This window comes from Salmo salar, chromosome 15 (assembly GCF_965601325.2).
Source record: "Salmo salar chromosome 15, fSalSal1, whole genome shotgun sequence".
NCBI classification, from domain to species: domain Eukaryota; kingdom Metazoa; phylum Chordata; class Actinopteri; order Salmoniformes; family Salmonidae; genus Salmo; species Salmo salar.
This window is the reverse complement of record NC_138305.1, coordinates 103,547,721-103,574,481: the sequence shown is the minus strand read 5'-3', so window position 1 is coordinate 103,574,481 and position 26,761 is coordinate 103,547,721. Positions and strand designations below refer to the sequence as shown.

The 26,761-nt window shown below is 44.3% G+C and overlaps 2 protein-coding genes across 2 annotated transcripts; both read right to left on the bottom strand.

Annotated features, from left to right (window-relative positions):
- Positions 1–6,088: 6,088 nt before the first annotated feature.
- On the bottom strand, positions 6,089–9,812 carry LOC106572760 (keratin, type I cytoskeletal 18). The gene is made up of 7 exons (XM_014147223.3): positions 9,307–9,812; positions 8,490–8,572; positions 8,209–8,365; positions 7,247–7,411; positions 7,035–7,160; positions 6,716–6,933; positions 6,089–6,402 (listed from the first exon to the last, which is right to left on the bottom strand). The coding sequence occupies exons 1-7, from the start codon at positions 9,721–9,723 to the stop codon at positions 6,399–6,401; spliced, it is 1,170 nt and encodes a 389-aa protein (XP_014002698.1). The 5' UTR covers positions 9,724–9,812; the 3' UTR covers positions 6,089–6,398.
- Positions 9,813–10,918: 1,106 nt separating this feature from the next.
- Positions 10,919–17,483, bottom strand: LOC106572756 (keratin, type I cytoskeletal 18). Its single transcript, XM_014147218.3, has 7 exons — positions 16,946–17,483; positions 13,990–14,072; positions 13,096–13,252; positions 12,570–12,734; positions 12,320–12,445; positions 11,741–11,961; positions 10,919–11,429 (listed from the first exon to the last, which is right to left on the bottom strand). Exons 1-7 carry the CDS (start codon positions 17,387–17,389, stop codon positions 11,309–11,311), a joined length of 1,317 nt encoding a protein of 438 aa, XP_014002693.1. The 5' UTR covers positions 17,390–17,483; the 3' UTR covers positions 10,919–11,308.
- Positions 17,484–26,761: the final 9,278 nt, after the last annotated feature.

Here is a 26,761-nt window from a genome sequence, read left to right as displayed (position 1 = left end):
TGGGGCCTGGCCAGTAGAGGGTCTGTGACCCGCCGGGACTGGGGCCTGGCCAGTAGAGGGTCTGTGACCCGCCGGGACTGGGGCCTGGCCAGTAGAGGGTCTGTGACCCGCCGGGACTGGGGCCTGGCCAGTAGAGGGTCTGTGACCCGCCGTGACTGGGGCCTGGCCAGTAGAGGGTCTGTGATCAGCCGTGACTGGGGCCTGGCCAGTAGAGGGTCTGTGACCCGCCGGGACTGGGGCCTGGCCAGTAGAGGGTCTGTGACCCGCCGGGACTGTGGCCTGGCCAGTAGAGGGTCTGTGACCCGCCGTGACTGGGGCCTGGCCAGTAGAGGTTCTGTGACCCGCCGTGACTGGGGCCTGGCCAGTAGAGGTTCTGTGACCCGCCGTGACTGGGGCCTGGCCAGTAGAGGGTCTGTGACCAGCCGTGACTGGGGCCTGGCCAGTAGAGGGTCTGTGACCAGCCGGGACTGGGGCCTGGCCAGTAGAGGGTCTGTGACCAGCCGTGACTGGGGCCTGGCCAGTAGAGGTTCTGTGACCCGCCGTGACTGGGGCCTGGCCAGTAGAGGGTCTGTGACCAGCCGTGACTGGGGCCTGGCCAGTAGAGGGTCTGTGACCCGCCGTGACTGGGGCCTGGCCAGTAGAGGGTCTGTGACCAGCCGTGACTGGGGCCTGGCCAGTAGAGGGTCTGTGACCCGCCGTGACTGGGGCCTGGCCAGTAGAGGGTCTGTGACCAGCCGTGACTGGGGCCTGGCCAGTAGAGGGTCTGTGACCCGCCGTGACTGGGGCCTGGCCAGTAGAGGGTCTGTGACCAGCCGTGACTGGGGCCTGGCCAGTAGAGGTTCTGTGACCAGCCGTGACTGGGGCCTGGCCAGTGGAGGTTCTGTCACCCGCCGTGACTGGGGCCTGGACAGTAGAGGGGTGTGATGGTGGTGACAGTCTCTTGATGACGCTGTCGTCACTGTGGTCCCGTTACAGCCGTGTGGTCACAGCCACTGTGGCCCCTTTTACAGCTTTGCAGTCACAGTCATACACTCCCTGATGACATGTGTCCTGTCCAGGCAGACCAACCGTTTCTCACAGCTAGAGAATATTAATCATGTAAAATGCTACTTTATAATCTATTTTATAGTATAAAGATGGTTTACTCAGAGGCCATTAGTGTGTTTGCTACTGTTGCTCTGGCAACATTCACTGAAAACGTTGATGTATATGTTGCCAGAACAACTGGGCAAACACAGTGAAGCAAGGACTCTTATGCCTTAAATTACCTGACGACCTCAATGTAAACAAAACCTCATGCCATCCTGATGGATGTAGGCTCATTTCCTCAGTTAAAATCGGTCAATAAACACAAACCTCTCCTCTCAACATTGTCTAGGAAACAAATGTCATGAAAGAAGGGCTTTACACAAAACAGCCAATGTGTGACTAGAGAGATGCCAAGTCAGGTCAAAGGATTGACACAATGTCCTAAAGACTTTGGACCTTGACAACGAAGGACCTTCACAACAAATAGACCAAGGTGTACGCCCTCCAGTATAGGGTGGGAGAGATGTCTCTAAGGGTGTGTTCATAAATTCTATCTGGAGTGGCAGAGTGCGCTCAGAGCGTTGTCAGATTGTCCATTCGTAAATTCAGAGTGTTTTGCTCTCGGAGCGTTCAGAGTGCACACTGGAGTGCCGAGGAGTAGGGTTGATCCAAGCGTTCTGACCTCACAACGGCAGTCAAGCACCCAAGCTAACTGGCTAACGTTGGCTAGCTACTTCCAGACACAAATGAGAAAACAACTCACATTTTACTCGCCCTAGCAGAGCTAGTTAGGCAGTTTTCATGTTATCCAGAGTGTTGGTGACTGTAACTGTGCTGCTGGCAACAATTTAATTATGCTTTTTTGCCAACGTTTATTCAACGGGAGTTGAGCGTGCGTAAATTCATCAGTTATTCTGCTCTCTGGCACGCTCAGACGAGAGTGCTCTGAAATCATAGTAGATAGCTGGAGTGAATTTACGAACGCACCCTAAAATGGATGCCCAGATAATTAGCACTTTGACAGGGCTGTGGACGGGGCTCTGAGGGAATGTCTGACCTAATCATCAAATGGCACCACTGTTGACTGGAATGATAGGGCAAAATGTATATTTCAGCCTAAGTAGACATTCCCAAACGTTATTATTTTTCATGAGATGGCCATAAACAATAACTGGTAATGTTTTAGAAAGGTCTGGAAAAAAAATAGCTACAAATTGACACAAACTCAAGTAAACATATAATGAAAATATGAAAAATGTGGTATGATATTATCCCTATTCAACAAATGGGGCTTGAAATGACTGAAATGATTTTTCCGAATATAGTAACAATCAAATATAAATGACTTACTATAAGATTTCACCTTTTTTATAACTGTAAAATAAATATAATCATAATTAGTGACAGTACAATATTGGCACCATTTCATATAACTGACGTCAGATCATTTCTCTCTAAACGTCCACTGAGCGGCACAGAGACACTATTTAAATGTGTGCAGACTTGTTAACGATTGCAACTCCATCACTCAGAGAAAGAAGAACATTGATTATTTTTCTTAATAGGCCAGGAAATGTGACGTGCAAATGTACAAATATGCAAATGTAGGGTCTGAAATCTGACACTTCAAGTCAGCTCTGCTGAGAGAGTGGAAACAGAAAGCAGACAGATCGGTCTTTCTGGTGCTATAAAGAAGCTCACAGAAATGTCATTTGGAGCCGGTCCAGAACTGCTCAAACTCCCCCATTTAGGGGACTTAACATTTAATCCCATGCCTTCTCCTACACTCTCCACTCCCTACATTCCTCTGGTCAGATAAGTCTGTCTTGCCCTTTTGTATCAGTGCCCAGATACAAAGGAATGCGAATGGGTTGGACAGGACTACCCTGACCATGTTTTCCACTCATAACAGTAAACAGGAAACTAGCTGGATCTTGTTTTCCAAGGTCTTGTCCAGAACAGGTTGACAAAGTGAACCTGACGTGTCTATTGACGTTTCATGTTGGAGGAAAGACCTGTTGATGAACTCAGCAGGTTTGTGGGTGGGTTGTTTTAATTGGGGGGGGGGGGGGGGGGGGGGGGGGGGGTCATTTTGTTCACTATAAATGTTGACTCTCCCTTCCTGCTATAACATTCCTTTCTCTACACAGTATTCACATAGCAAAGTACAGTGGTCTTTGTACACAATGAACTAAAGGACCCTGAGCTGCTCTAGTCAGACACCATTACCACTTGTTCTAATCATTTGCCTTCAATTGTGGAGTTTGTGTTAGTGTAACGGTGTAGGTTCTGTCCCTCTCTTCGCCCCAACCCGGGCTCGAACCAGGGACCCTTGCACACATCAACAACTGACACCCCACGAAGCATCGTTACCCATCGCGCCACAAAAGCCGCGGCCCTTGCAACACAAGGGGCAACCCTACTTCAAGTCTCAGAGCGAGTGACGTCACCGATTGAAACGCTATTAGCGCGCACCACCGCTAACTAACTAGCCATTTCACATCGGTTACACTAGTTACTCATTCCAAGAATGCCAAGGTTAGGTTTTAGATGAGCTTACGTTTGGTACTTTTAGATGAGCTTACGTTTGGTACTGGCATAGAATAATAAGTTCCTGTTTCTTTAGTTTGACTTCATAATAGTGGGTGAATTATTTCTGAGTTTAAATTCAAAACTCATTTTACTCCCAGATGTGTTTTCATGGTAACTCCTCACAGATATACTGTAAGAATTAATGGCACACTGTGAAATCTTACATCAAGAAGTAGAAGTTTGCTTACTTCTGCACACCAGGGAGCTGTATTTTTAGCCGAAAGTAGTCATACTATACTGTGTGGCTCTCCGTGACTGGTCGTTCAGTTCTCTGGTTAGAGTTTCCACTGGGACAGACCAATGGGACCAGACCACTTGCACAGACCAATGGGACTAGACCACTGTACCAGACCACTGGGACCAGACCAGTGACTCATGCACCACTGGAGCAGCCAAAATATATCTTTTGTGTGGTTCGCCTGAAATGTCCAACCCTCTACCCAGGCGCCAGAAATGGAAAATGAAAAGGAGGGAGAGCCCGAAAGCTAGGTGAACAGTGGCCTCTTTCACACTTATATTCTTACTTAATCCACCCCTCTCCTTCCCCTTGCCTCCCCCGGCCTTCTCACTCCTCCCCCACAACCCCCTGCCTCCCCCTGCCTGCTACAAGTCAGTTATTTTGAAGTTCATTATATAGTGCTGTAGGGTTTTTCTTTACTTTGAATGAGGTTTTAATTAAGGCTGAGATAACCTTTGAACTGGCAGATATGCTTTCTACTAAGTACTTTACTGCGCTGTCTAGTCTTTGGCTGTCTCTTCATTGCACATCATTTCTTTAATTCCATTCCATTTTAGAGCATTTTACTGGTTCTAAATCTCATTCCAGTCTGGTTGAAACACTGACCATGAATGGCCTCAAACAGCCCAGAGCGAAGTGAAATATACGACTAAGAAAAGACAGTAGACGAGACGGCACTACCTCCCTCCTACTGTAATATATTACTGTATGACACCTCCCTTCTACTGTAATATATTACTGTATGACACCTCCCTCATACTGTCTAATATATTACTGTATGACACCTCCCTCCTACTGTCTAATATATTACTGTATGACACCTCCCTTCTCCTGTAATATATTACTGTATGACACCTCCCTCATACTGTCTAATATATTACTATATGACACCTCCCTTCTACTGTCTAATATATTACTATATGACACCTCCCTCCTACTGTCTAATATATTACTGTATGACACCTCCCTCCTACTGTCTAATAATATATTACTATATGGCACAATTCAATTATTATAATAGGCCGACAGTACTTCCTCCAAGGAAAAACTCCATGGACATTCCTGTGTATTCCTTTGAATTTGACAGGATGAGAGACAGAATAATAGCATATCTGATCCCTGTGGACCAATAACGGCTCACCTTTGATGGCCTGCAGGGGTAATCTCTTGGCAGGAGAGTCCAGTGGAGCCCAGTGATGCAGAGGAATTGCAGGTATGCAGTATAGAGATTATGCACACTGTCTCTGGAATTAGTCTGGCATGCTCAGTCTCCCCGATACACTCGCTGCTCTGCTTCCATCCCTCTAATGCAAGGCGGCTAGGGATCTCTGGCTCTAACAACATATATCTGTGTATGGTCTAGTTTTTAACTTTGAACTAACCAATAACAACCTGTTGATATTAACTTATTGAACCGGATGTCTGATCGTCATAAAGGATGCAAGTGGATCACCATAGAGACCAAAAAAGTGCAGACTAGACTAATGTGCAGGAAAAGAGTGGACTGTGAGTAATGAAATAGCATTGGAATGGAGGCCCAATCCATCAGTAAGGGGGTAGAGAGAGAATGTTGGGTCAAAATGCAGAATGAACCCAGAATTCCAGAGAACTTCATACACATTTACGTATCTGGCTAGACCGCGACCAGAGCTGGATGGGGTGTGCCAATTCTTTAAAGCTGTATATCTATGTGGGGGTTTTACGTTGATGTTGCTTGAGTGATGTTGCTTTCCACGTCACATCAAGAGCTCTATTTGATCCGTATCACGGAAATTCAGAGTTACAGCATGATTTAAATGTAAAGGCAATGTCTCTGTGTTAGCAGAGACCTCTGGAACAGCCTGCCAGAGAACCTGAGGGGGGCCGAAACTGGACATATTTAAAACACATCTTAAAACAAACCTTTTTCAGCTTTGCTTTTCCTTAGGGTGCTTTTTAATCTCTTATGTTTGTTGTGTAGTAAATATTGATATATTTATTTATGTTTTTTTTCCTGTGAAGTGCTTTGCGTTGCATTCATGTCTGATATGTGCTATATAAATAAAGCTTGATTTGACTTGATAAATGCTGCAGATGTTGGCTCAATAAGAAATTACTATCAGCGATACAGATTCAATAGAGCCCCAATTTAGCATTTATTTCCTGTATGCAGTTAGAGAGGAAACAAATTGATTTGTCCTGATTGGTTACAGTAGATGAAAACAGAGACATACACATACAACCATTACATTAAGTGTTTGACTTCATTTATTGTGAAACATTGGTCATTTTGTGAACAATTAACTGTTATTCTGGGAGTGTTGTGGTGTGTCATGATGGTGATGATGATGATGGTGGTGATGATGATGAAAATGGTGATGATGATGAGAGAGAAGATGTTTCTTGACTGGGTGGTTATCCTTGGACAGCTTCAATCCCTCCTTCAGATTTGACATCCTCAGTCACACCTTCAGACACTACTTTGCCATCCACTAGTGTCTGGGTGACAACCAGCATCTTTGTTCGAAAAGCTTTAGTAGGTTTCTTCTCGACAGCAACCTCAACTAGAGAGACACAGATGAAAAGACAGATACCATAACTACAACACAGTCATTTCCATATCAGACCTGATCCCTTGTGCATAGTTGCATGAAGCTAGTTTGAATCTAATTTGCAAATATTCCCATGCCTCATAGAATAACAAGCAAACAATAGAACAAGGCCAGCCGTTTAATGATAAGCTACTAGTACAGCTGTATCGCTCCAGTAACTTGATAGTTTTATCATCTCAACATACTTCAGGTATTGTAGTTGTTACACTACCCTAACCAAGCAGGACATGTAGCTCCACCTGTCATCTCTCCTTGTTTTACTCACTTCAAGTCTCCGTCCAGCAGCCTCCTGTACTCGGCGATCTCAGCCTCCAACTGTATATTGATGTTGAACAGGATCTGGTAGTCCTGTGTCTGGTGTTGGATGTCGGAGCGGATCTGGGTCAGCTCAGCCTCCAGCCGCAGGAGGACGGCATTGTATTTCTGCAACTCCATGTTGTAGCGCATCTCAATGTCATGAAGGTTCCCCCCCAGAGACGCATTCTGTGGTTGGGAGGAAAGTACGTGGTCATAGGATGGATCCACCAAGATTGAGTTCATTTTGAAATAGTATGGTAGCTATTGTATAAAATAATCATTCTTACCAGGCTGATCTGGGACTGAAGCTCAATCTGCAGGGACTGAATACTCCTCCTGCTTTCACTGAATGTGGTGTGTGCCTCCTTCAGGGCCACTGTATTCTCAGTCACCTGGACCTGCACCTCTGTGATCTGGACACACACACACCAACATGTTAACCCACAGTAATACAGTGCAGAACATTGAAAAGTGTTAGGAAGGAAGGACAGAGTCGTACTTTAGATTCATGCCACTCTTTGAGCTCCTCCTGGTTCTTCAAGGCCATCTTCTCGTACTTGGCCCTCATCTCCTCCATGATCTTTCCCAGGTCGTGTCCCTTAGCAGCATCCACCTCCACCTGCACTCCAGCCATGGAAATCTGGGTATGCAGCTCCAGCACATCCTGACACAAAGGAAACAGGAAATCCATTCAATTAATGACATGATGGTTATGTTAGTAACCTAGCTATGTAACCTATCTGAATGTTAGTCAGATTGCAGGAAATCCATTCGGTCAATGACATGGTGGTTATGTTAGTAACCTAGCTATGTAACTGTTAAAGTTGCGCCTTATTCGTTTCTGGTATCAGAACAAAATAGTCAGCACATAGTAACTTCTGATTTAGCTGTACTTTAATTAATGCAAACACGTGTATGGTAAATATGTAGTTCGTATACGGTCTCTCTGTGACACCTCGCAGGGCAGACAGAGAAGAGGGCGTCACATTCTATTGTTCTCTCTTTTATACTCTGACAGAGATCGTTCCCGCTCAATGCTGGCCTGTCAGAGGGAGGAGGAGCGTGGTTTAAACTCGCTCCTCCTATCGTCGGCGTGCAGGCTGGTCCCAGCCTAGTGACGCACTTCCTGTCGCCGGGTGTCGTTCTTCCTGTCTTCAGCAGTTGATTTATCCGTAGTTTATATACTTAATATTGTAGCATAGCTTCCCCAGTATATTATATAAGTTATGCATACAAATAGCCAGTTCAACCCTAACATAACCTATCTGAATGTTAGTCAGATTGCAGGAAATCCATTCAGTCAATGACATGGTGGTTATGTTAGTAACCTAGCTATGTAACCTATCTGAATGTTAGTCAGATTGCAGGAAATCCATTCAGTCAATGATATGGTGGTTATGTTAGTAACCTAGCTATGTAACCTATTTGAAAATGAGTCAGTTGACAGGAACCATTCCTTACCTCTGCATGGGTCTTCTTCAGGTTGATCAGTTCCTCTGTCAGAAACTCAACATCGTTCTCCAGATGCAGCTGGAGCACGATGGTGTCATCAAGTATTCTCCTCAGATTTGCGACATCACCCTCGACAGTCTGACGCATCCCAATCTCACTTTCATGCCTATTGACAACAACATTAAGAATGTAAAGACGTGGACATAGCCATAATGAAAGAATGTTGGCCCTATAGATTCATGCCAACAGATGATAGCAAGTAACACGTTTCTTTGTTTATAAGCACTCACTTGACCTTGAAGTCCTCTGCGGCTAGGCCGGCACACTCAACTTGGATAGCGATCTGTGCATTGCCCACTGTCATCTCCAATATCTGAGGAAATATTGGAGGGAGGAGAAGGATGATTCTGGGTATATCTGTGAATCTCTTCTACAGGGTGGAGCTACATAAACATGTCCCTTGGTAAAACCCGCCACTCCATCTTTGTGCAGTTAGAAACAAAGTGACACTCACTTAAACATCTATACAGCGTCAACATGGTGGAGCCACGTCTGATAAGATGTGCTGTAAATCATATCAGTTTACTGTGGGGTGGTTCTGTGAAACCTCACCTAATAAAAGGCTTAAGACAGTATTTCCCAACTCTAGTCCCCCAGTACCCCCAGCAGTATATATTTTTTTTTGTTGTAGCCCCAGACAAACACACCTCATTCAACTTATCAAGGGCTTGATGATTAGTTGACGAGTTGAATCAGGAGTGCTTGTCTGGGGTTACGGCAAAAATGTGTACTTAACTGCAAATATTGGCTTTAAATATTGTGAAATTAATGAGTGGGGCGACTCAATTAACCATACAGTAGGGGCAGTTTGGAGCAGTCAGAATCAGGGTTGGGGTCAATTCCATTTCAATTCCAGTCAATTCTGGAAGTGCCCCAAAAAACAGTGATTTTCAGTGAGGAAAATATGGAATTGGAATTTGGTTTACTTTCTGAATTGACTTGATTTGAAATGGAATTTACCCCAACCCTGAACAGGATATGATTCCACACACATAATACTTTGTATGAATCAAGCTTGAATTTAATGTAATTATTTGAGGGCCTCACCTTCTTCCTCAGGTCCTCCAGCGTGGCTTCGTAGCGGCTGTAGTCTGCCCCAGCAGGCCCTTTCTTCTCCAGTACCTCCCTGATCTGTAGCTCCAGCTTGCCATTGGCCTGCTCCAGGTTCTTTACTGACTCCAGGTAGGTGGCCAGACGGTCATTCAGGTGCTGCATGTTGAGCTTCTCATTACCCATAGTGAAGCCACCATCAGCTGTAACACCTGTGTACACCTGGTGCTCTGCCCCTCCTCTGAAGCCCCCGAGCCTGTTGCTGGTGTGGACGGAGGAGATTCTGGTCCCATGTCCCCCGGCACCGCCATGGGCACTCTGTGAGCTCCATGGCTTTGCGTATAGGCCTCCACTGCCACTTTCAGCACGATGCCCAGTAAATCCAGGATGCTTACTGATACATACAGACTCCATGTCTTCAGAGAGGAAATCCAAGAAGAAGAGAAGAAGAAACAGAGAACCACCTAACACTGGCACAGATTGATTCTACCGAGCGTGAGGAGGATGGAGGTTCGTTTTTATATACGAGGCTGCGTTCTGACACGCCACTCCCTTCGATCACTATCACTTTCTAACCTTTAGTCTCCTACATAGACTATGTCCTCTCCACCTCTCCACCCCCATTGTAACTGTGGTTTGGTAACTATGGTCAATGAGGCAGGGGAAAGTGTAGCCTATGTCACTTATGTAAGATTGAACTGTAGATAGCAAATGTACTGTATTTAAAGTAGCAGTTACAGACTCTTATTCAGAAGTCATTCAGAATCAATATTGAAAGCCAACTGCTGTTCTATTGTAATCTAATATCAATAGCGAAGGAAGGAAATGGAAAGGGAATACCAAGTCAGTTGCACAACTGAATGCATTCAACCGAAGAGATAGCCGTAGGAGATAGCCTCGCTTGTTATTTTACTGATGCTGTTTAATTATTTGTTACTTTGATTTTAATAAATGTTTTACTTTTCAATTTTTTACTTAACACTTATTTTTATTTATTTTCTTAAGTTCTTAAAGCATTGTTGGTTAAGGGCTTAAGGGCTCTACTGTACACCTGTTGTATTCGGCGCATGTGACAAATACAATTTGATTTGATTTGAAATGTGTCTTCCATAGATAACCCAACCCCTCTGAATCAAAGCTAACCAATAAAGCAAATATTACTTTCATCATGTGGCTCAGCTGGTAGAGCATGGCGCTTGCAATGCCAGGGGTTTTGGTTCAATTCCCACAGGGGACCTGTATGAAAAAGCATGAAACTGTATGGACTCACTGCTGTAAATTGCTCTGGATTAGAGCGTCTGTTAAATGACTAAAAGGTAATGTTTGATCTTTTGTAAAGCACTATCAGTAGGTAACATAACACTAACTATAAAAGATATTGGGAAGGCAGGGTAGCCTAGTGGTTAGAGCATTGGACTAATAACTGAAAGGTTGCAAGATCAAATCCCTGAGCTGACAAGGTACACATCTGTTGTTCTACCCCTGAACAAGGCAGTTAACCTGCTGTTCCTAGGCTGTCATTGAAAATAAGACTAATGTCCCCAATCTATGAGAAGTGATAACCTAGAAGACCTGTTTGTTCAGTTACACAGCAAGTGCATAGCCAAGATTCTGATCAATGTTTTATTGGACAATGAAAGTACATCACACCAGGCAAATTCAACTGGACAGAAAGAAAACTAAGATGACAATGGTCAAAAAAGACATTTTACAGATTTACAGATATTTTACTTAATCCAATTGCTAGTTTTAAAGGTAAAATCGTATTGGTTAAAGCCAATTTCATCCTAAATTACTCAATTCTGAACTTGTACTGTAAATGTATATACGCCTAAATGCGTAAGATAAAAAAAGACTTAAGACTCAAAAGCAAAAGAAACATGATGAAATAAATAAAGTGGAGATAATTTTCTTCTTATCCAGCTAGATGTTATCTTATGTCTATGGTGTGTTGGATGGTGTTGTACAATCAGGACGATGTGGAATGATGGATGTAGTCTCACAGGTCCCTCTCCTTTGTCTCTGTGCTGGAGGAGACAACCTTCCCATCCACCAGGGTCTGTGTGACGGTCATCACCTTGGTCTTCACTGTCCGCTGGTCCTCCAGAGCATCCTGGAGCCTGAGAGAGAGAGAGAGAGAGAGAGAGAGAGAGAGAGAGAGAGAGAGAGAGAGAGAGAGAGAGAGAGAGAGAGAGAGAGAGAGAGAGAGAGAGAAAAAAAAAATATATATATATATGAGTCAACATAAAAATATTTATGCAATGGCTACTTTTGCCTCCAAGACAGAAAATTGCCATTGGATGACTATTTACCACAGTAGGCTCTTGGCCGGCAACAAACTTCATGTTCATTCTCTTTCTCAAGTCTGCTTAATTATAGGAATTATGCATGCAACACCAATTAAGGCTTTCTCTCCCTCTGTCTTACTCACTTGAAGTCTCCTCCGTCCAGCAGTCTCCTGTATGTGGCGATCTCCGCCTCCAGCTTCATCTTGATGTTGAGCAGGTGCTCGTACTCCTGCGTCTGCTGCTGGATGTTGGAGCGGAGGTTAGTCAGCTCAGACTCCAGACCCACGAGGATTTTGTTCAAGGATTCCATCTCCATGTTGTAGCGCATCTCTGTGTCTCGCAGCGTCCCCTCCAGAGATCCTTTCTGTTAGACAGAGAGAGAGGAAGAGTAAAGACAGTCAGTACAGGTGATTGGCCTTGTAAATTAACATGAACTTAAAAGAAAAACTCCACCCAAAAACTATCATTTGGTATTTGTTTCATAAGTCCATTGTTGATATAGTCCCAAAATGTGGTGCATGTCAGCAATCCAGTTTTCAAGATATATAACTTTTAAAATATAGAAATACAGCTGACATGTGAAACCTTTTGGGACTATATCAACAATCGACTAATTCTAGAAATACCAAAAGATAGCGTTTTCATTTAACCAATAGCATTGATGCCATGATGTCTTTTGTACACACTGGCTGTGTGAATATAGTATTGTTGAGGGATCTTACCAAGCTCTTTTGTGAGTCCAGCTCGATCTCCAGTGTCTGTAGCTGTCTACGGAGGTCGCTGATCTCTGTGTGTGCGCCTTGGAGGGCCTCTGTGTTCTGTGACACCACGGACTGCACCTCTGTGATCTGGAAGGGACATAGAGGTGATATAGATGTCAGTTTAAAAATCATTGGTTAAGTAGGAGTTTCTGTGACGGTTTCACTGAGAAGTCATCAGTGTGTGGTAAATGAATAAGCTGGTAGGTGTTACCCGTGTTTCATGCCATGCTTTGAGCTCCTCTTGGTTCTTCAGGGCCTCTTTCTCGTACTTGGCCCGGACCTCAGCCATGATGGCAGCCAGGTCCTGGCCCTTAGGAGCATCCACGTCCACCTGCACTCCAGACTGGGAGATCATGTTATGCATCTCCATCACTTCCTGTTGGGGTAGAAGGACAACAACGTTAAAATTCATTAAGCAATATGTTTTCAAGAGTGAAGTCAGCGTCCGTATTTAGGCTGTTCATTTGGGTACCCAAGGTGCCCCCCTGGGTGAGTCCTATGTGTGTGCCGCACCCACCACACCCTCGCTAAATCCCAAAGATCTCACACGGAACAACCCCTGTTTATACAGTATGGTTGACTCTATCTCCGATGGTGGCATGCTAGGTCTTGCTCTAGTTAAGCCATTGTGATGACAAGGGAGAAGGTAAACATTTGTTTGGTGGTGCAAGAGGGGTTGGGTTGTGTACTATATTGGTTTGGTTGTTGAAGGGGGGGTTGGCCCATGGTGAACTTACGTTGTCGTGGTTCTTCTTCAGGAAGATGAGCTCCTCCTTCAAAGCTTCGATCTCACTCTCCAGGTTCATGCGGCCCATGTTGGTGTCATCTATGACCTTCCTCAGGCCAACGATGTCAGCCTCCACAGACTGGCGAATGGACAGCTCAGACTCAAACCTGCAACACAAAGGCAAACAGCATCAGATACAATGCCCTGGAGAGCTACGGTGAAATATTCTCAAAAGTGTCCGTTTAAAGGCCCAGTGAGGTGAAAACATAATTTTCCTGTGTTTTGTATATACTTCCATAATATGAGGTTGGAATAATACTGTGAAATTGTGAAAGTTCTGATAATGCCCAATTAGTGTAAAATCTGTTTGAAAAGACACCCTGAAATTTGAGCCTGTTTTGGTGGGATGGAGTTTTGGCCTGCCTGTTGACATCACCAGGCGATAATTTGGTTAGTAGACCAATTAGAAAGAGAGTTCCAAACCTCTCTGCCAATAACACCTAGTTTTCAGTTTTCCCCTCCCCACTAAGAACACTCCCAGAAAATCCTAGCTAAATTCTTTCTTGAGAAATGTCTCTTTGCTAAGAAGCTATTTTTGTTTCAGTTTGACCATTTTAATTGAAAACAATCACAGTAAGATATTTAAGTGTTACCCAGAAATATTTTGATATTGAGATAAAAACGGCTGCATTGGACGTTTAAAGCATAGACTGTAGAGTATGGAGGGTATGCAGATAATGTGGCACATCAACGGTGTTTGTTAAGTTACTGTTAATTAAGGTGTGTCAGCAACTGTCTGCTTGTTTAGTCACCGTTAATTAAGGTCTGTCAGCAAATGTTTGCTTATTTTACACTGTTAATTAAGGTGCGTGTGCAACTGTCTGCTTTGCCTAGCTTGACTTACTTCACCCTGAAGTCATCAGCAGCTAAGCGGGCATTGTCGATCTGAAGACACATACGAGCGTTGTCTGTTGTGGCATCAAACACCTGCCAATGACAAGATAAATTAAAGTCAACATGCTTTTCATTTCATTTTTTTTCACAGCAGTTTCAATGCTGTACTTTTGTGTAATGAGTATGAAAGTGACAAGGCTGGTGACAGTGGCAGCCAGGAGCAGCGGAGGCCAGCTGCCCCACAGCCGCAGTGTTTGCTCTCCATGGTATAGTAGATAAGGCTGGCGATGGATGGATGCAGGTTACAAAGTTCGGGAGGCAATCATTAACAAACAGCCAAGCTGAAAGTGCAGTGGAATACATGTCAGGATGGAGGCAGGTGATTTGCATCAGGCGGGAGGTTGGTGTGTGTGTTGTGTGTGTGTGTGTGTGTGTGTGTGTGTGTGTGTGTGTGTGTGTGTGTGTGTGTGTGTGTGTGTGTGTGTGTGTGTGTGTGTGAGATGGGGAGGGGGTGGTTACTGGGTTGGGTTTCCTGTTGTTCCTGTCGTGAGAAGCCTTGTTTTTGTAAAGGAGGAATATTTGAACTAGCGGTCACATCCTGGTATCACGACAAAGAAAAATGAACCCGTTGTGATCTATGCGTTGGGGGTCAATTACGTGCCATGGGCAGTTGGTAAAGCCAACACATCCATGTTGGCAACAGCTTAACTGCCTAGGCCTTCCTCCCCTAACCTTTTATGTAAGGCTTCATAATGACAACCATTACAAGAGCAGCAGACTAAGCAAATATTTTAAGAAATATTGACACAGCTCATATTCAGTTTACCATTTGTTTTTCTCATTTTCAAAGTTCAGTTCAATGTCCTTGTTTGAGAATTTTTTCAAAGGGACAAAGAGAAGCAATAAGATAGCGGACTAAACTCCACTCCATGGTGAAGGAAGCGGACTAAACTCCACTCCACGGTGAAGGAAGCGGACTAAACTCCCCTCCACGGTGAAGGAAGTTCCCGATGAACTCCACCAACTGAGTGGAGCAGAGACCAGGCTTTGTGGAATTCAGCTCCGACTACATCGATTTGCCCAAGGCCATTTCTTTAAAAAAATTGTCATTATGAAACACTTACCTTGTATCTATGTTTGTCCTCTGAAATTGTGTGCCTTTTTCTTTGTTTGCTGAAATCCATACTTTTTCACTAAAAGCTAATCAAATACAACCACTGACTGTTTCCTTGATGAGATTCAATTGGCACATGCGCATTTGCACTGAATTGCCATCTTAGAGAAACAGCAATGAGCAAACAGTCGGTGGCTGTATTTGATTAACGTTTATTGAAAAAGTATGGATTTCAGCAAACCAAGAAAGGCACACATTTCCAGAGGACGGACATAGGTACAAGGTAAGCATTTTATAATAAAATGTTTTTAAAGTATTGACCTTGGGCGAATCGATGTAGTCGGAGCTGAATTTCACAAAGCCCGGTCTCTGCTCCACTCTGTTGGTGGAGTTCATCAGGAACTTAATTCACAATGGAGCGGAGCTTAGTTAGCTAGCAAGAGAAATGCTGTAATGATAGTCTTGTTATATATTTGAATTTTGTCTCTCGCTATTGGTATCTGGCATCTAATCTCCATATTTTGCATAGTTACTCTTGTCACTTTGGGTGGTTTGACTTTGGCACGTTGCTCCAGCAAGGTCTACACGGCAAAACCACAGAAGCATGACTGGAATGTTCCAGAATCCAATGGAAAGAGTTTTTCGGATATGTTTTTTTTTTAAATAACAAATATAATATAGTATCAGGCAGTATTTACTGTATGCTTTAAAGTACAACAGTAACTTGTTGCAGATGCAGTAGGCCTATAATAATGACTGTTTACTAGATGTCTAACAGTATTTTTCCGAAGTATCAGCAGCTCTGAACATTTCCAGTTGAATGACTCACAGAATATCCTTGCTCGCCCAACAGTATACACACATAAAGCATTATAAACCCATATGTCAATCATTCAGTACTGTATATATACATATATATATATATATTTATATGGAACACTATCAGAGGAATGGGAATGGAATAGACGGACTACTTTTTAATGACACAGTACATTGACTCCCAAACTCATTTACCATGCTCCACCATCAAAGTAAGGACCACACCATGAAAGTGTAAGTTGTGAGTAAGAACCACACCATAAAAGACCCACAGACCACACACTGGTTGAATCAATATTGTTTACTAACTTAATTTCAATGAAATTACGTTTAACCAATGTGGAATAGACGTTGAATTGACGTCTGTGCCCAGTGGGTAGTAGCCTCATTTAATTTACTGCTACACACTTACCATAGCTGAGAGAAAATATCAAAATAACCTTTTTAACTTTACCTACAGCTGTAACAACTCTCCCAGTTTTCATGGTTAAATTTGTGCATAACTGTTGATGGCTATATTGTAGATAATCATTTGAAATGCTACTGTATCGTAGTTTCATTGCTAACAATCTTTGTGCTACACAGTTAACTGATAACAGGAAGTTAAATAAACACATCTATGACCCCTGAGAATGCTAGCTGGACCTGGAACTCTGGCCATGTCGAAGGTCAGCTAGCAGAACCCCTTGGAATTCCCCTTCTTATTGCTTTTTGTCTGCCCCTTGACCTTCTGCCTGGGGATGCCGGCACCTTGGCATCACTAATCAGCACAGCTCTAATGGACAAACCAGCTACACTGGGTCTTTACTACCCAGGTCAATAACCTGACAAGGATAGAGTAGGGCCACTGTGTTTCCTCTTTCACTCCCAAACTACTCTCTGTCACTCTGTTACTCTCTTCTGTTGGGTCAGCCATTGTAGAACAGTGAATTTGCATTTGAAATATATATTACTTCCCTAAAGCTCTATGGTGTAGCTTTGTCCAGCATCTCATATTAGCCAATAGTACTCCTTCCTCCCCCTGGCCTCTCACCTTCTTCCTCAGGTCATCCAAGATGGCGTTGTAGCGGCTGTAGTCGTTGACATCTGGGCCTCTCTTCTCCATAGCCTCCCTGATCTTCAGCTCCAGCTTGCCGTTGGCCTGCTCCAGATTCCTCACCATCTCTAGGTAGGAGGCCAGACGGTCGTTGAGGTTCTGCATGGCAAACTTCTCATTGCCCATGATGTGAGCAGTGTCCCCGCTGGCGCTCACCTGGATGCTGCTGGACATGGAGCCCCCGGAACCTCCCATCCCAACCCCCATCCCTCCCATCCCGCTTCGCACACCCGAGTAGGACACAGAGGAGATTCGGGTCCCCTGACCCCCAGCACCACCATAGGTGCTGGCGGCCCGGTAAGTGGGAGCAGTAGAGCTGTGAGTGATGGAGTGGCTGTACCCACTGCCAGGTCCCCTGGTGCTGCTTCGTTTGACACTCATTTTGTTAGATGGAGTGAGATTGAGAGAGGCACAGAGAGTTGAGAGTAGGCCGGCAGAAACAGGAGCACACAGACACACAGAGCATGGGCAGAGAGGAAGCCACTCAAACTTTATAACCCTGCTGGCCCCCACAGTCCCTCCCCCTAAACACTCCTCTCTTTCCAAGTTCCCTCCCTCTCTCCTCTGTGCACCAAAAGCACTTTTTATAGAATCCTTTGTCTGGTTTTGCACTCTCAAACTTGAAACTCTACAATATACTGTAATTTCAAACGTGAATTTTTGTTTGCCTCAGTTTGTAACTATTCCATGTCAAAATCCCTCGGTAATTTGAGATTTTCATCTCTTTAGTTATAATGTCACAAAATAAGTAATCAATGTATATTAATTATGGACTGGTACAACAGAGTGATGGTAATCAGAAATATTTTGTGATTGTATATACCTGTGATTAATTCTGGACCCAAATATGGTAATTTTTTATATGAACCATGTGTGTGAACTGTAATGCATTATTAATGTATTTGTGTTCCACTCCCTACACAAGGTGTTTCTCAATTTCCTGACTGGTATAAATTCTTCTTGAGAAATGACGGATAGTGAGCAGGGGTTAGTCATGTTCCTGAGAACACCTGGAATCACATAGAACTTTTTATTTTGAGTTGTGACAACTCATGTCCCTGCCAGTTTGCATCGCAAACCACACAGGCGTAAAAGGCACAATCCTGTCACGCCCTGACCTGAGAGAGCCTTTTTTATGTCTCTATTTAGGTTTGGTCAGGGTGTGATTTAGGTGGGCATTCTATGTCCTTTTTTCTATGCTTTGTATTTCTTTGTTTTGGCCTGGTATGGCTCTCAATCAGGGACAGCTGTACATCGTTGTCGCTGATTGGGAGTCATACTTAGGCAGCCTGTTTTCCTTTGGCGTTTGTGGGTAGTTAATTTCTGTTTAGTGTTTTGCACCTGACAGAACTGTTTGGCTGTCGTTTTTTTTGTTTTTTTTTTGTTAAAGTGTTCTAGCTTTAATAAATTCATGATGAGCACTAACCACGCTGCGCCTTGGTCTACTCTCTTCAACGACGGCCGTTACAGAACTACCCACCAACAGAAGACCAAGCAGCGTGGTTTGGAGCATCGGGGGGAAGGATGGACATGGGAGTTGGAACGTCAACTCTGGGAGGACAAGCAAAGGGAGCTATGGGAACCTGAGATGCAGCCCCAAAAATATTTTTTGGGGGGGCACACGGGTAGTTTGGTAGGGCCAGGGTTGAGCCCTAAGCCAACTCCCCGTGCTTACCAGAGGCAGCGTGGTACTGGTCAGGCCCCGTGCTATGGGGTGATGCGCATGGCGTCGAGGCCGAGTATCCACAGGCCGGTGTGCTCGGTGCCAGCGTCCTGCATTTGCCGGGGGGAAGTGGGCACCCAGCCAGTACGGGCGGTGCCAGTCCTGCGCTCGAGACCGCCAGTGCGCCTCTACGGTCCAGTGTATCCTGCTCCCCGCACTAGCCCTGAGGTGCGTGTCTTCAGTCTGGCGCCTCCAAAGCCAGCACCACGCACTAGGCTTCCAGTGCGTCAGCCCAGTCCAGTACGTCCTGTTCCCGCTCCTTGCACTAGCCATGAGGTGCATATCTTCAGTCTGGTACCTCCACTACCAGCCCCACGCACCAGGCCTCCAGTGCGTCAGCCCAGTCCAGCTCGTCCTGCTCCTCGCACTAGCCCAGTGGTGCGTGTCCCTAGTCTGGCGCTTCCTAAGCCAACCCCACGCATCAGGCCTTCAGTGCGCAGTCCCCAGGTGCAGCCAGAGTCGCCCGCCTGTCCCCCGGCGCAGCCAGAGTCGCCCTCCAGTCCGGGGCCCGCGGCGAGGGAACCCGCTCTAGAGGCCCCACCTAAGTGGGGTGAGCCAGTGGTGGAGCGGGGTCTGCGTCCCGCTCCAGAGCCGCCACCGCGGAGAAATGCCCACCCAGACCCTCCCCTATAGGTTCAGGTTTTGCGGCCGGGGTCCGCATCTTTGGGGGGGTACTGTCACGCCCTGACCTGAGAGAGCCTTTTTTATGTCTCTATTTAGGTTTGGTCAGGGTGTGATTTGGGTGGGCATTCTATGTCCTTTTTTCTATGCTTTGTATTTCTTTGTTTTGGCCTGGTATGGCTCTCAATCAGGGACAGCTGTACATCATTGTTGCTGATTGGGACTCATACTTAGGCAGCCTGTTTTCCTTTGGCGTTTGTGGGTAGTTAATTTCTGTTTTGCACCTGACAGAACTGTTTGGCTGTCGGTTTGTTGTTTTTTTTGTTAGTGTTCTATCTTTAATAAATTCACGATGAGCACTAACCACGCTGCGCCTTGGTCTACTCTCTTCAACGACGGCCATTACAAATCCAGAATTGGTAAACACAGTTTTGGACTTAAAAATAAATGATATAGGCTAATGCCATGGAATCTTGAAGAATGTATCTCATAAATGTCTCATGAGTTTAGATCAACTGTCTTACCCCGTCAGAACCCCAAAATATAAGCTTCTTAAAACCTCTCAAGGATCAGGCCCTCTTTAAAAAAAAAAAAAACACCTAAAATGACATACCCAAATCGAGTTAGTGTTTGTTGCACCTCTTCATCACGTTTTTTTGTTCTTAAGTTTATTTGTGTATCTTGCATAGTTTCACAGTTCAATAAAATATGTGGAATGATACACACGCTGCACTTTGGTCCGCTCCTTCCGACGAACGACGTGACAACCTGAAGCAAGGATATGCATATTCTTGATACCATTTGAAAGGAAACACTTTGAAGTTTGTGGAAATGTGAAATTAATGAAGGAGAATATAACACATTAGATCTGGTAAGAGATAATACAAAGAAAGAAATGTTTTTCTTTTTCTTATCATCTTTGAAATGCAAGAGAAAGGCCACACTATATTATTTCAGGATAGGCGTAATTCCGATTTCGTTCCACTCCCTACACAAGGTGTTTCTCAATTTCCTGACCGGCATACATTCTTCTTGAGAAATGACGGATAGTGAGCAGGGGTTAGTCATGTTCCTGAGAACACCTGGAATCACAGAACTTTTTATTTCAAGTTGTGACAACTCATGTTCCTGCCAGTTTGCGTCGCAAACCACACAGGCGTAAAAGGCACAATCCAGAATTGGTAAACGCATTTTTGGACATCAAAATAAATTATATAGGCTAATGCCATGGAATCTTGAAGAATGTATCTCATAAATGTCTCATGAGTTTAGATCAACTGTCTTACCCCATCAGAACCACAAAATATAAGCTTCTTAAAACCTCTTAAGGATCGGGCCCTTTTTTTAAAATGTCCACCTAAAATGACATACCCAAATCTAACTGCCTGCAGCTCAGCACCTGAAGCAAGGATATGCATATTCTTGATATCATTTGAAAGGAAACACTTTGAAGTTTGTGGAAATGTGAAATTAATGAAGGAGAATATAACACATTAGATCTGGTAAGAGATAATACAAAGAAAGAAATGTGTTTTTCTTTTTCTTATCATCTTTGAAATGCAAGAGAAAGGCCACACTATATTATTTCAGGATAGGCGTAATTCTGATTTTGGCCACTAGATGGCAGCAGTGTATGTGCAAGGTTTTAGACTGATCCAATGAACCATTGTATTTCTGTTCAAAATGCTGTATCGAGTCTGCCCAAACATGCCTAATTGGTTTATTGACACATTTTCAAGTTCATAACTGCGCACTCTCCTCAAACAATAGCATGGTATTCTTTCACTGTAATAGCTACTGTAAGTTGGACAGTGCAGTTAGATTAACAAGAATTTAAGCTTTCTGCCCATATCAGATAGGTCTATGTTCTGGGAAATGTTCTTGTTACTTACAACCTCATGTTAATCACATTAGCCTACGATAAGCTCAACTGTCTCGCGGGGGACACACCAATCCTGTAGAGGTTAAAAAGGTCAAAAGAAGAAGAATGGCCATGAAACTGAGTAGACAGGGTAAAGGCGTCAGCATGCTTCAGAGTTCGACTAGAGCAATTTTGCAGCAATTTTACATCTGACTAGGATGTTTGGTGCAGTATTTCTGAAGTGACAAAATTGTCTCTCATTGAACGACAAAACCCACTACATTGAAGAATCCCTACTGTTGACCAATCGCCGAACAGCGGGGCGTAGAATTTGGCTCGCCTCGAGAATTTTTTGTTGTGTATCCAAACGGATAAAATGTCACAAAATGTCATCATAATATACACTGAGTATACCAAACATTAGGAACACATTCCTAACATTGAGTTGCACCCCCCCACCTCTTTTGCCCTCAGAACAACCTCAATTCATCTGGGCATGGACTTTACTAGGTGGAGAAAGAATTCTACAGGTATGCTGGCCCATGTTGACTCCAGTGCTTCGCATAGTTGTGTCAAATTGGTTAGATTACCTTTGGGTGGTGGACCATTCTTGATACACACGGGAAACTGTTGAGTATGAAAAATCCAGCAGTGTTGCAGTTCTTGACACAAACCATTGCGCCTGGCACCTACTACCATACCCTGTTCAAAGTCTTTTCCATTCACCCTCTGAATGGCACACATACATAATCCATCTTAATTGTCTCAAGGCTTAAAAATCCTTTCTCCTCGACACGGCAGTGGTAGGCCTGATCATCGGCGACGATGAGACAGCCTATAGGGAGGAGGTCAGTGACCTGGCAGTGTGGTGCCAGGACAACAACCTCTCCCTTAACGTCAGCAATACAAAGGAGCTGATCGTGGACTACAGGAAACGTAGGGTCGAGCACGCCCCCATCCACATCGAAGGGGCTGTAGTGGAGTGGGTCGAGAGCTTCAAGTTCCTCGTTCTCCACATCACAAAGGAATTAACATGGTCCAAACACACCAACACACTCTTGAAGAAGGTACGACAACGCCTTTTTCCTCTCAGGAGGTTGAAAAGATGTGGCATGGTCGCTCAGATCCTCAAAATGTTCAATAGCTGAACCATTGAGAGCATCTCGACTGGCTGCATTACCACTTGGTTTGGCAACTGCTTGGCATCTATACCAGGCGGTGTCAGAGGAATGCCGTAAAAATTGTCAGACTCCAGCCACCCAAGTCATAGTTCTCCCTGCTACCGCACGGCAAGCGATACCAATGCACCAAGTCTGGAACCAACAGGAACCTGAACAGTTTCTTCCCCAAGCCATAAGACTGATAAAAGGTTAATGAAATAGTTCACCAAATAGCTACCCGGACTACCTGTATTGACCATTTCTGCACTAACTTTTTGGACTCATCACATACGTTGCTGCTATTGTTTATTATCTATCCTGCTGCCTAGTCACTTTATTCCTAGTTATATGTACATATCTACCTCAATTACTTCGTACCCCTGCACATCGACTGAGTACTGGTACCCTGTTATATAGCCAAGTTATCGTTACTCAATGTGTATTTATTATTAATTTTATTATTATGTGTTATTACTTTTCTATTATTTCTCTATTTTCTATTATTTCTCTGTTGTCTTTCTTTCTGTGTTGTTGGGAATGCCCCTTATGTAAGCAGTTCACTGTTAGTCTACACCTGTTGTTTACCAAGTATGTGACAAATAACATTTGATTACATTTTTCATTGGATTTGATTGTCCTCCACCTATCTGAGGATATGAGTTTCAGACAAGCTAAACAAAAGAACAATTAGCCTAGCCCCTGTGTAGACAAGCAGGAACAAAGACAACTCTAATCTTGTAAATATATCAGAGGGAAAGAAAACTGTAATTTCACCCATTGAGATATGTACAATAAAGCTGCTGGCTCCCAACAAGGGAAAATTCTTACAGGCTGTTTTCTCAGATGCCATTCTCTTGGCAGTAAATTGATACTGCCCCATTCAAACTCAGGGGATTAATTCTCTCTCTCTCTGACTCTTTTTCTCTATTTCTCTCAATTAAATTCAATTCAAAGGGCTTTATTGGTATGGGAAACATATCTTTACATTGCCAAAGCAAGTGAAATAGACAATAAACAAAAGTGAAATAAACAATCAAAAATGAACAGTAAACATTACTCTCTCTCTCCGTCTCTCTCTATCTCTCCCCATGGGGTGAGGAAGGGGTGTGAGGGGGGTGCTGTGAGATTATTTAAGACTCTTGAATAGGAAGGTTTTCAGATGTTTTCGGAAGATGAGCAGGGATTCTGTTGTCCTAGTTTCAGGGGGAAGCTGAGTTCCACCATTGGGGTGCCAGGTCAGAGAAGAGCTTTGACTGGGCTGAGCGGGAGCTGCCCTCCCGTAGGGCTGGGAGGGCCAAGAGACCAGAGGTGGCAAAACGGAGTGTTCGGATTGGGGTGTAGGTTTTGAGCATAGCCTGAAGGTAGGGAGGGGCAGTGCCTCTTGCAGCTCTGTAGGCAAGCACCATGCTTTTGTAGTGGATGCGAGCTTCGACTGGAAGCAAGTGGAGTGTGTGGAGGAATGGGGTGACATGGGAGAATTTAGGAAGGTTGAACACCAGGTGGGCTACAGCGTTCTGGATAAGTTGCAGGCTTTTGATGGCACCGGCCAACAGCAAGTTGCAGTAGTCCAGACAGGATATGACAAGTGCCTGGATTAGGACTTGCACCACATTCTGTGTGAGGTAGGGTCATACTCTACGGATGTTGTAGAGCATGAACCTGCAGAAGCGAGTCACTGCTTTGATGTTTGCAGAGAATGACAGGGTGTTGTCCAGGGTCCCTCCAAGGTTCTTTGCACTCTGGGAGAGGGAGACGGTGGAGCAGCTCTGTCTTGTCGAGGTTGAGCTTGAGGTGGTGGGCCGACATCTAAGCTGAGATGTCTGCCAGGCATGCAGAGATGCGGGTCACCAGCTGGTTGTCAGAAGGGGGAAGGGGAAAAGTAATTAAGTGTCATCCACCTAGCAATCTTCCTCTCCCTCTATCTTTCCCGCTCTCGTTCTCTCTCTCTCTCCCTCCCTCTATTCTCCCTCTATTCTCCCTATCTATCTCTCCCTCCCTCTCTCCCTCTCTCTCCCTCTATCTTTCTCTCCCTCTCCCTCACTCCCTATCTCTCTCTCCCTCTATCTTTCTCTCCCTCTCCCTCACTCCCTATCTCTCTCTCCCTCTCCCTCACTCCCTATCTCTCTCTCCCTCTCTCTATCTCTCCCTTCCACTCCATCTCTATCTCTCCCTCCCTCTCATCCTCTCTCTTTCTCACCCTCTCTCTTTCTCTATTTCTCCCTCACTTTCTCCCTCTCTCTCCCTCCCTCTATCTCTCCTTCCCTCTCTCTCTCTCTCTCCCTCCCTCTCCCTCTATCCCTCTCTCGTTCTTTATCTCTCCCTCCCTCTATCTCTCCCTCTCTCTCCTTCTAGCTCTCCCTCCCTCTCTCCCTCTCTCTTTCTCTATGAATCTAGTAAATGCACTGTAAAAAGAAAGTGATTCAATGTACAATTGTAAGGCAGCCAGCTGCAATAGGATTGTGAGTTTTCTCAACATTTGGGAATATAGCTGAACCTACATACAGTGTTGCCTTCCAAAGGCAAACATTCATTTGTACTTCGACTCAACAAGTTTTTATACATTAATCCCACTGTGAGCATAGTTTGTTGAGGGAACAATGGTTCCATTTCTTGTCCTTCTGAAGTCCACCCAACTCACAGTATAACACTGATAAAGCAATGTTAGTGTTAGCAGTATACACACAGTCACATATTTACATATTGTACCACCAATAATCCAGCAGTGTTTGGATAGACCTAATATAAGAGGCCATGAACTAACAAGCCTGTCCTACAAAGCCAATAAAATAAAGATCACTGTCTTATTGCTGCCTGCAGTATTATTGTCTCCTCTCATGCAGTAGAAGGTATATGTGTCCCAGGGAATCAGGAAGGAGCATGAGGCAGGAAATTAAGTCAAGAAAGAATTCTGTACAAATTTAAAACAACTATCTTTGCCTCTCTTGGAGGCCTCCATAGTTAAAACCAGAGTCATAGACTGTATAGAGTTGGGCTAATGTGGTTTCTGTTTGACAATTACGATATACATTACCAGTCAAAAGTTTGGACACACCTACTCAATCAAGGGTTTTTGTTTATTTTGACAATTTTCTACATTGTAGAATAATAGTGAAGACATCAAAACTATGAAATAAAACATATGGAACCATGTAGTAACCAAAAAATGTGGTAAACAAATACAATTCTTCAAAGTAGCCACCCTTTGCCTTGATGACAGCTTTGCTCACTCTTAGCATTCTCTCAACCAGCTTCACCTGGAAGGCTTTTCCAACAGTCTTGAAGGAGTTCCCACATATGTTGAGCACTTGTCGGCTGCTTTTCCTTCACTCTGTGGTCCAACTCATCCCAAACCATCTCAATTTGGTTGAGGTCAGGTGATTGTGGAGGCCAGGTCATCTGATGCAGCACTCCATCACCCTCCTGCTTGGTCAAAAAGGCCTTACACAGCCTGGAGGTGTGTTTTGGGTCATTGTCCTGTTGAAAAACAAATGATAGTCCCACTAAGCGCAAACCAAATGAGATAGCGTATCGCTGCAGAATGCTGTGGTAGCCATGCTGATTAAGTGCTCCTTGAAATCGAAATAAATCACTGACAGTGTCACCAGCAAAGCACCCCCACACCATCACACCTCCTCCTCCAAGCTTCACGGTAGGAACCACACATGCGGAGATCATCAGTTCACCTACTCTGCATCTCACAAAGACACGTGTAACCAAAAATCTCAAATTTGAACTCATCAGACCAAAGGACAGATTTCCACCTGTCTAATGTCCATTGCTTGTGTTTCTTGGCCCAAGCAAGTCTATTCTTCTAATTGGTGTCCTTTAATAATGATTTCTTTGCAGCAATTTGACCATGAAGTCCTGATTCATCCAGTCTCCTCTGAACAATTGATGTTGAGATGTGCTTGTCAATTTCTTAGGGTTGCAATATGAGGTGCAGTTAACTTTAATGAATTTATCCTCTGCAGCAGAGGTAACTCTGGGTCTTCCTTTCCTGTATTGATGCTCATGAGAAACAGTTCATCATAGCGCTTGATGGTTTTTGGCGACTGCACTTGAAGAAACTTTCAAAGTTCTTGAAATGTACCGTTTTGACTGACCTTCATGTCTTAAAGTAATGATTGACTGTCATTTCTCTTTGCTTATTTGAGCTGTTCTTGCCATAATATGGATTTTGTCTTTTACCAAATAGGGCTATCTTCTGTATACCACCCTACCTTGTCACAACACAATTGATTGGCTCAAATGCATTAAGAGGGAAAGAAATTCCACAAATGTACTTTTAAGGCACAACATCTTAATTGAAATGCATTCCAGGTGACTACCTCATGAAGCTGGTTGAGAGAATGCCAAGAGTTTGCAAAGCTGTCATCAAGGTAAAGGGT

Coding starts and splice junctions, on each gene's coding strand:
- LOC106572756 (XM_014147218.3), bottom strand. CDS start 17,389: ATGAGTGTCAAACGAAGCAGCACCAGGGGACCTGGCAGTGGGTACAGC. Junction 14,073..16,945: donor TGGATGACCTGAGGAAGAAG/GTGAGAGGCCAG, acceptor TGTCATTGGCAG/GTGTTTGATGCCACAACAGA. Junction 11,962..12,319: donor TGGACTCACAAAAGAGCTTG/GTAAGATCCCTC, acceptor TCTGTCTAACAG/AAAGGATCTCTGGAGGGGAC.
- LOC106572760 (XM_014147223.3), bottom strand. CDS start 9,723: ATGGAGTCTGTATGTATCAGTAAGCATCCTGGATTTACTGGGCATCGT. Junction 8,366..8,489: donor GCAGAGGACTTCAAGGTCAA/GTGAGTGCTTAT, acceptor TGTTGTCAATAG/GCATGAAAGTGAGATTGGGA. Junction 6,934..7,034: donor TTCAGTCCCAGATCAGCCTG/GTAAGAATGATT, acceptor TCCCAACCACAG/AATGCGTCTCTGGGGGGGAA.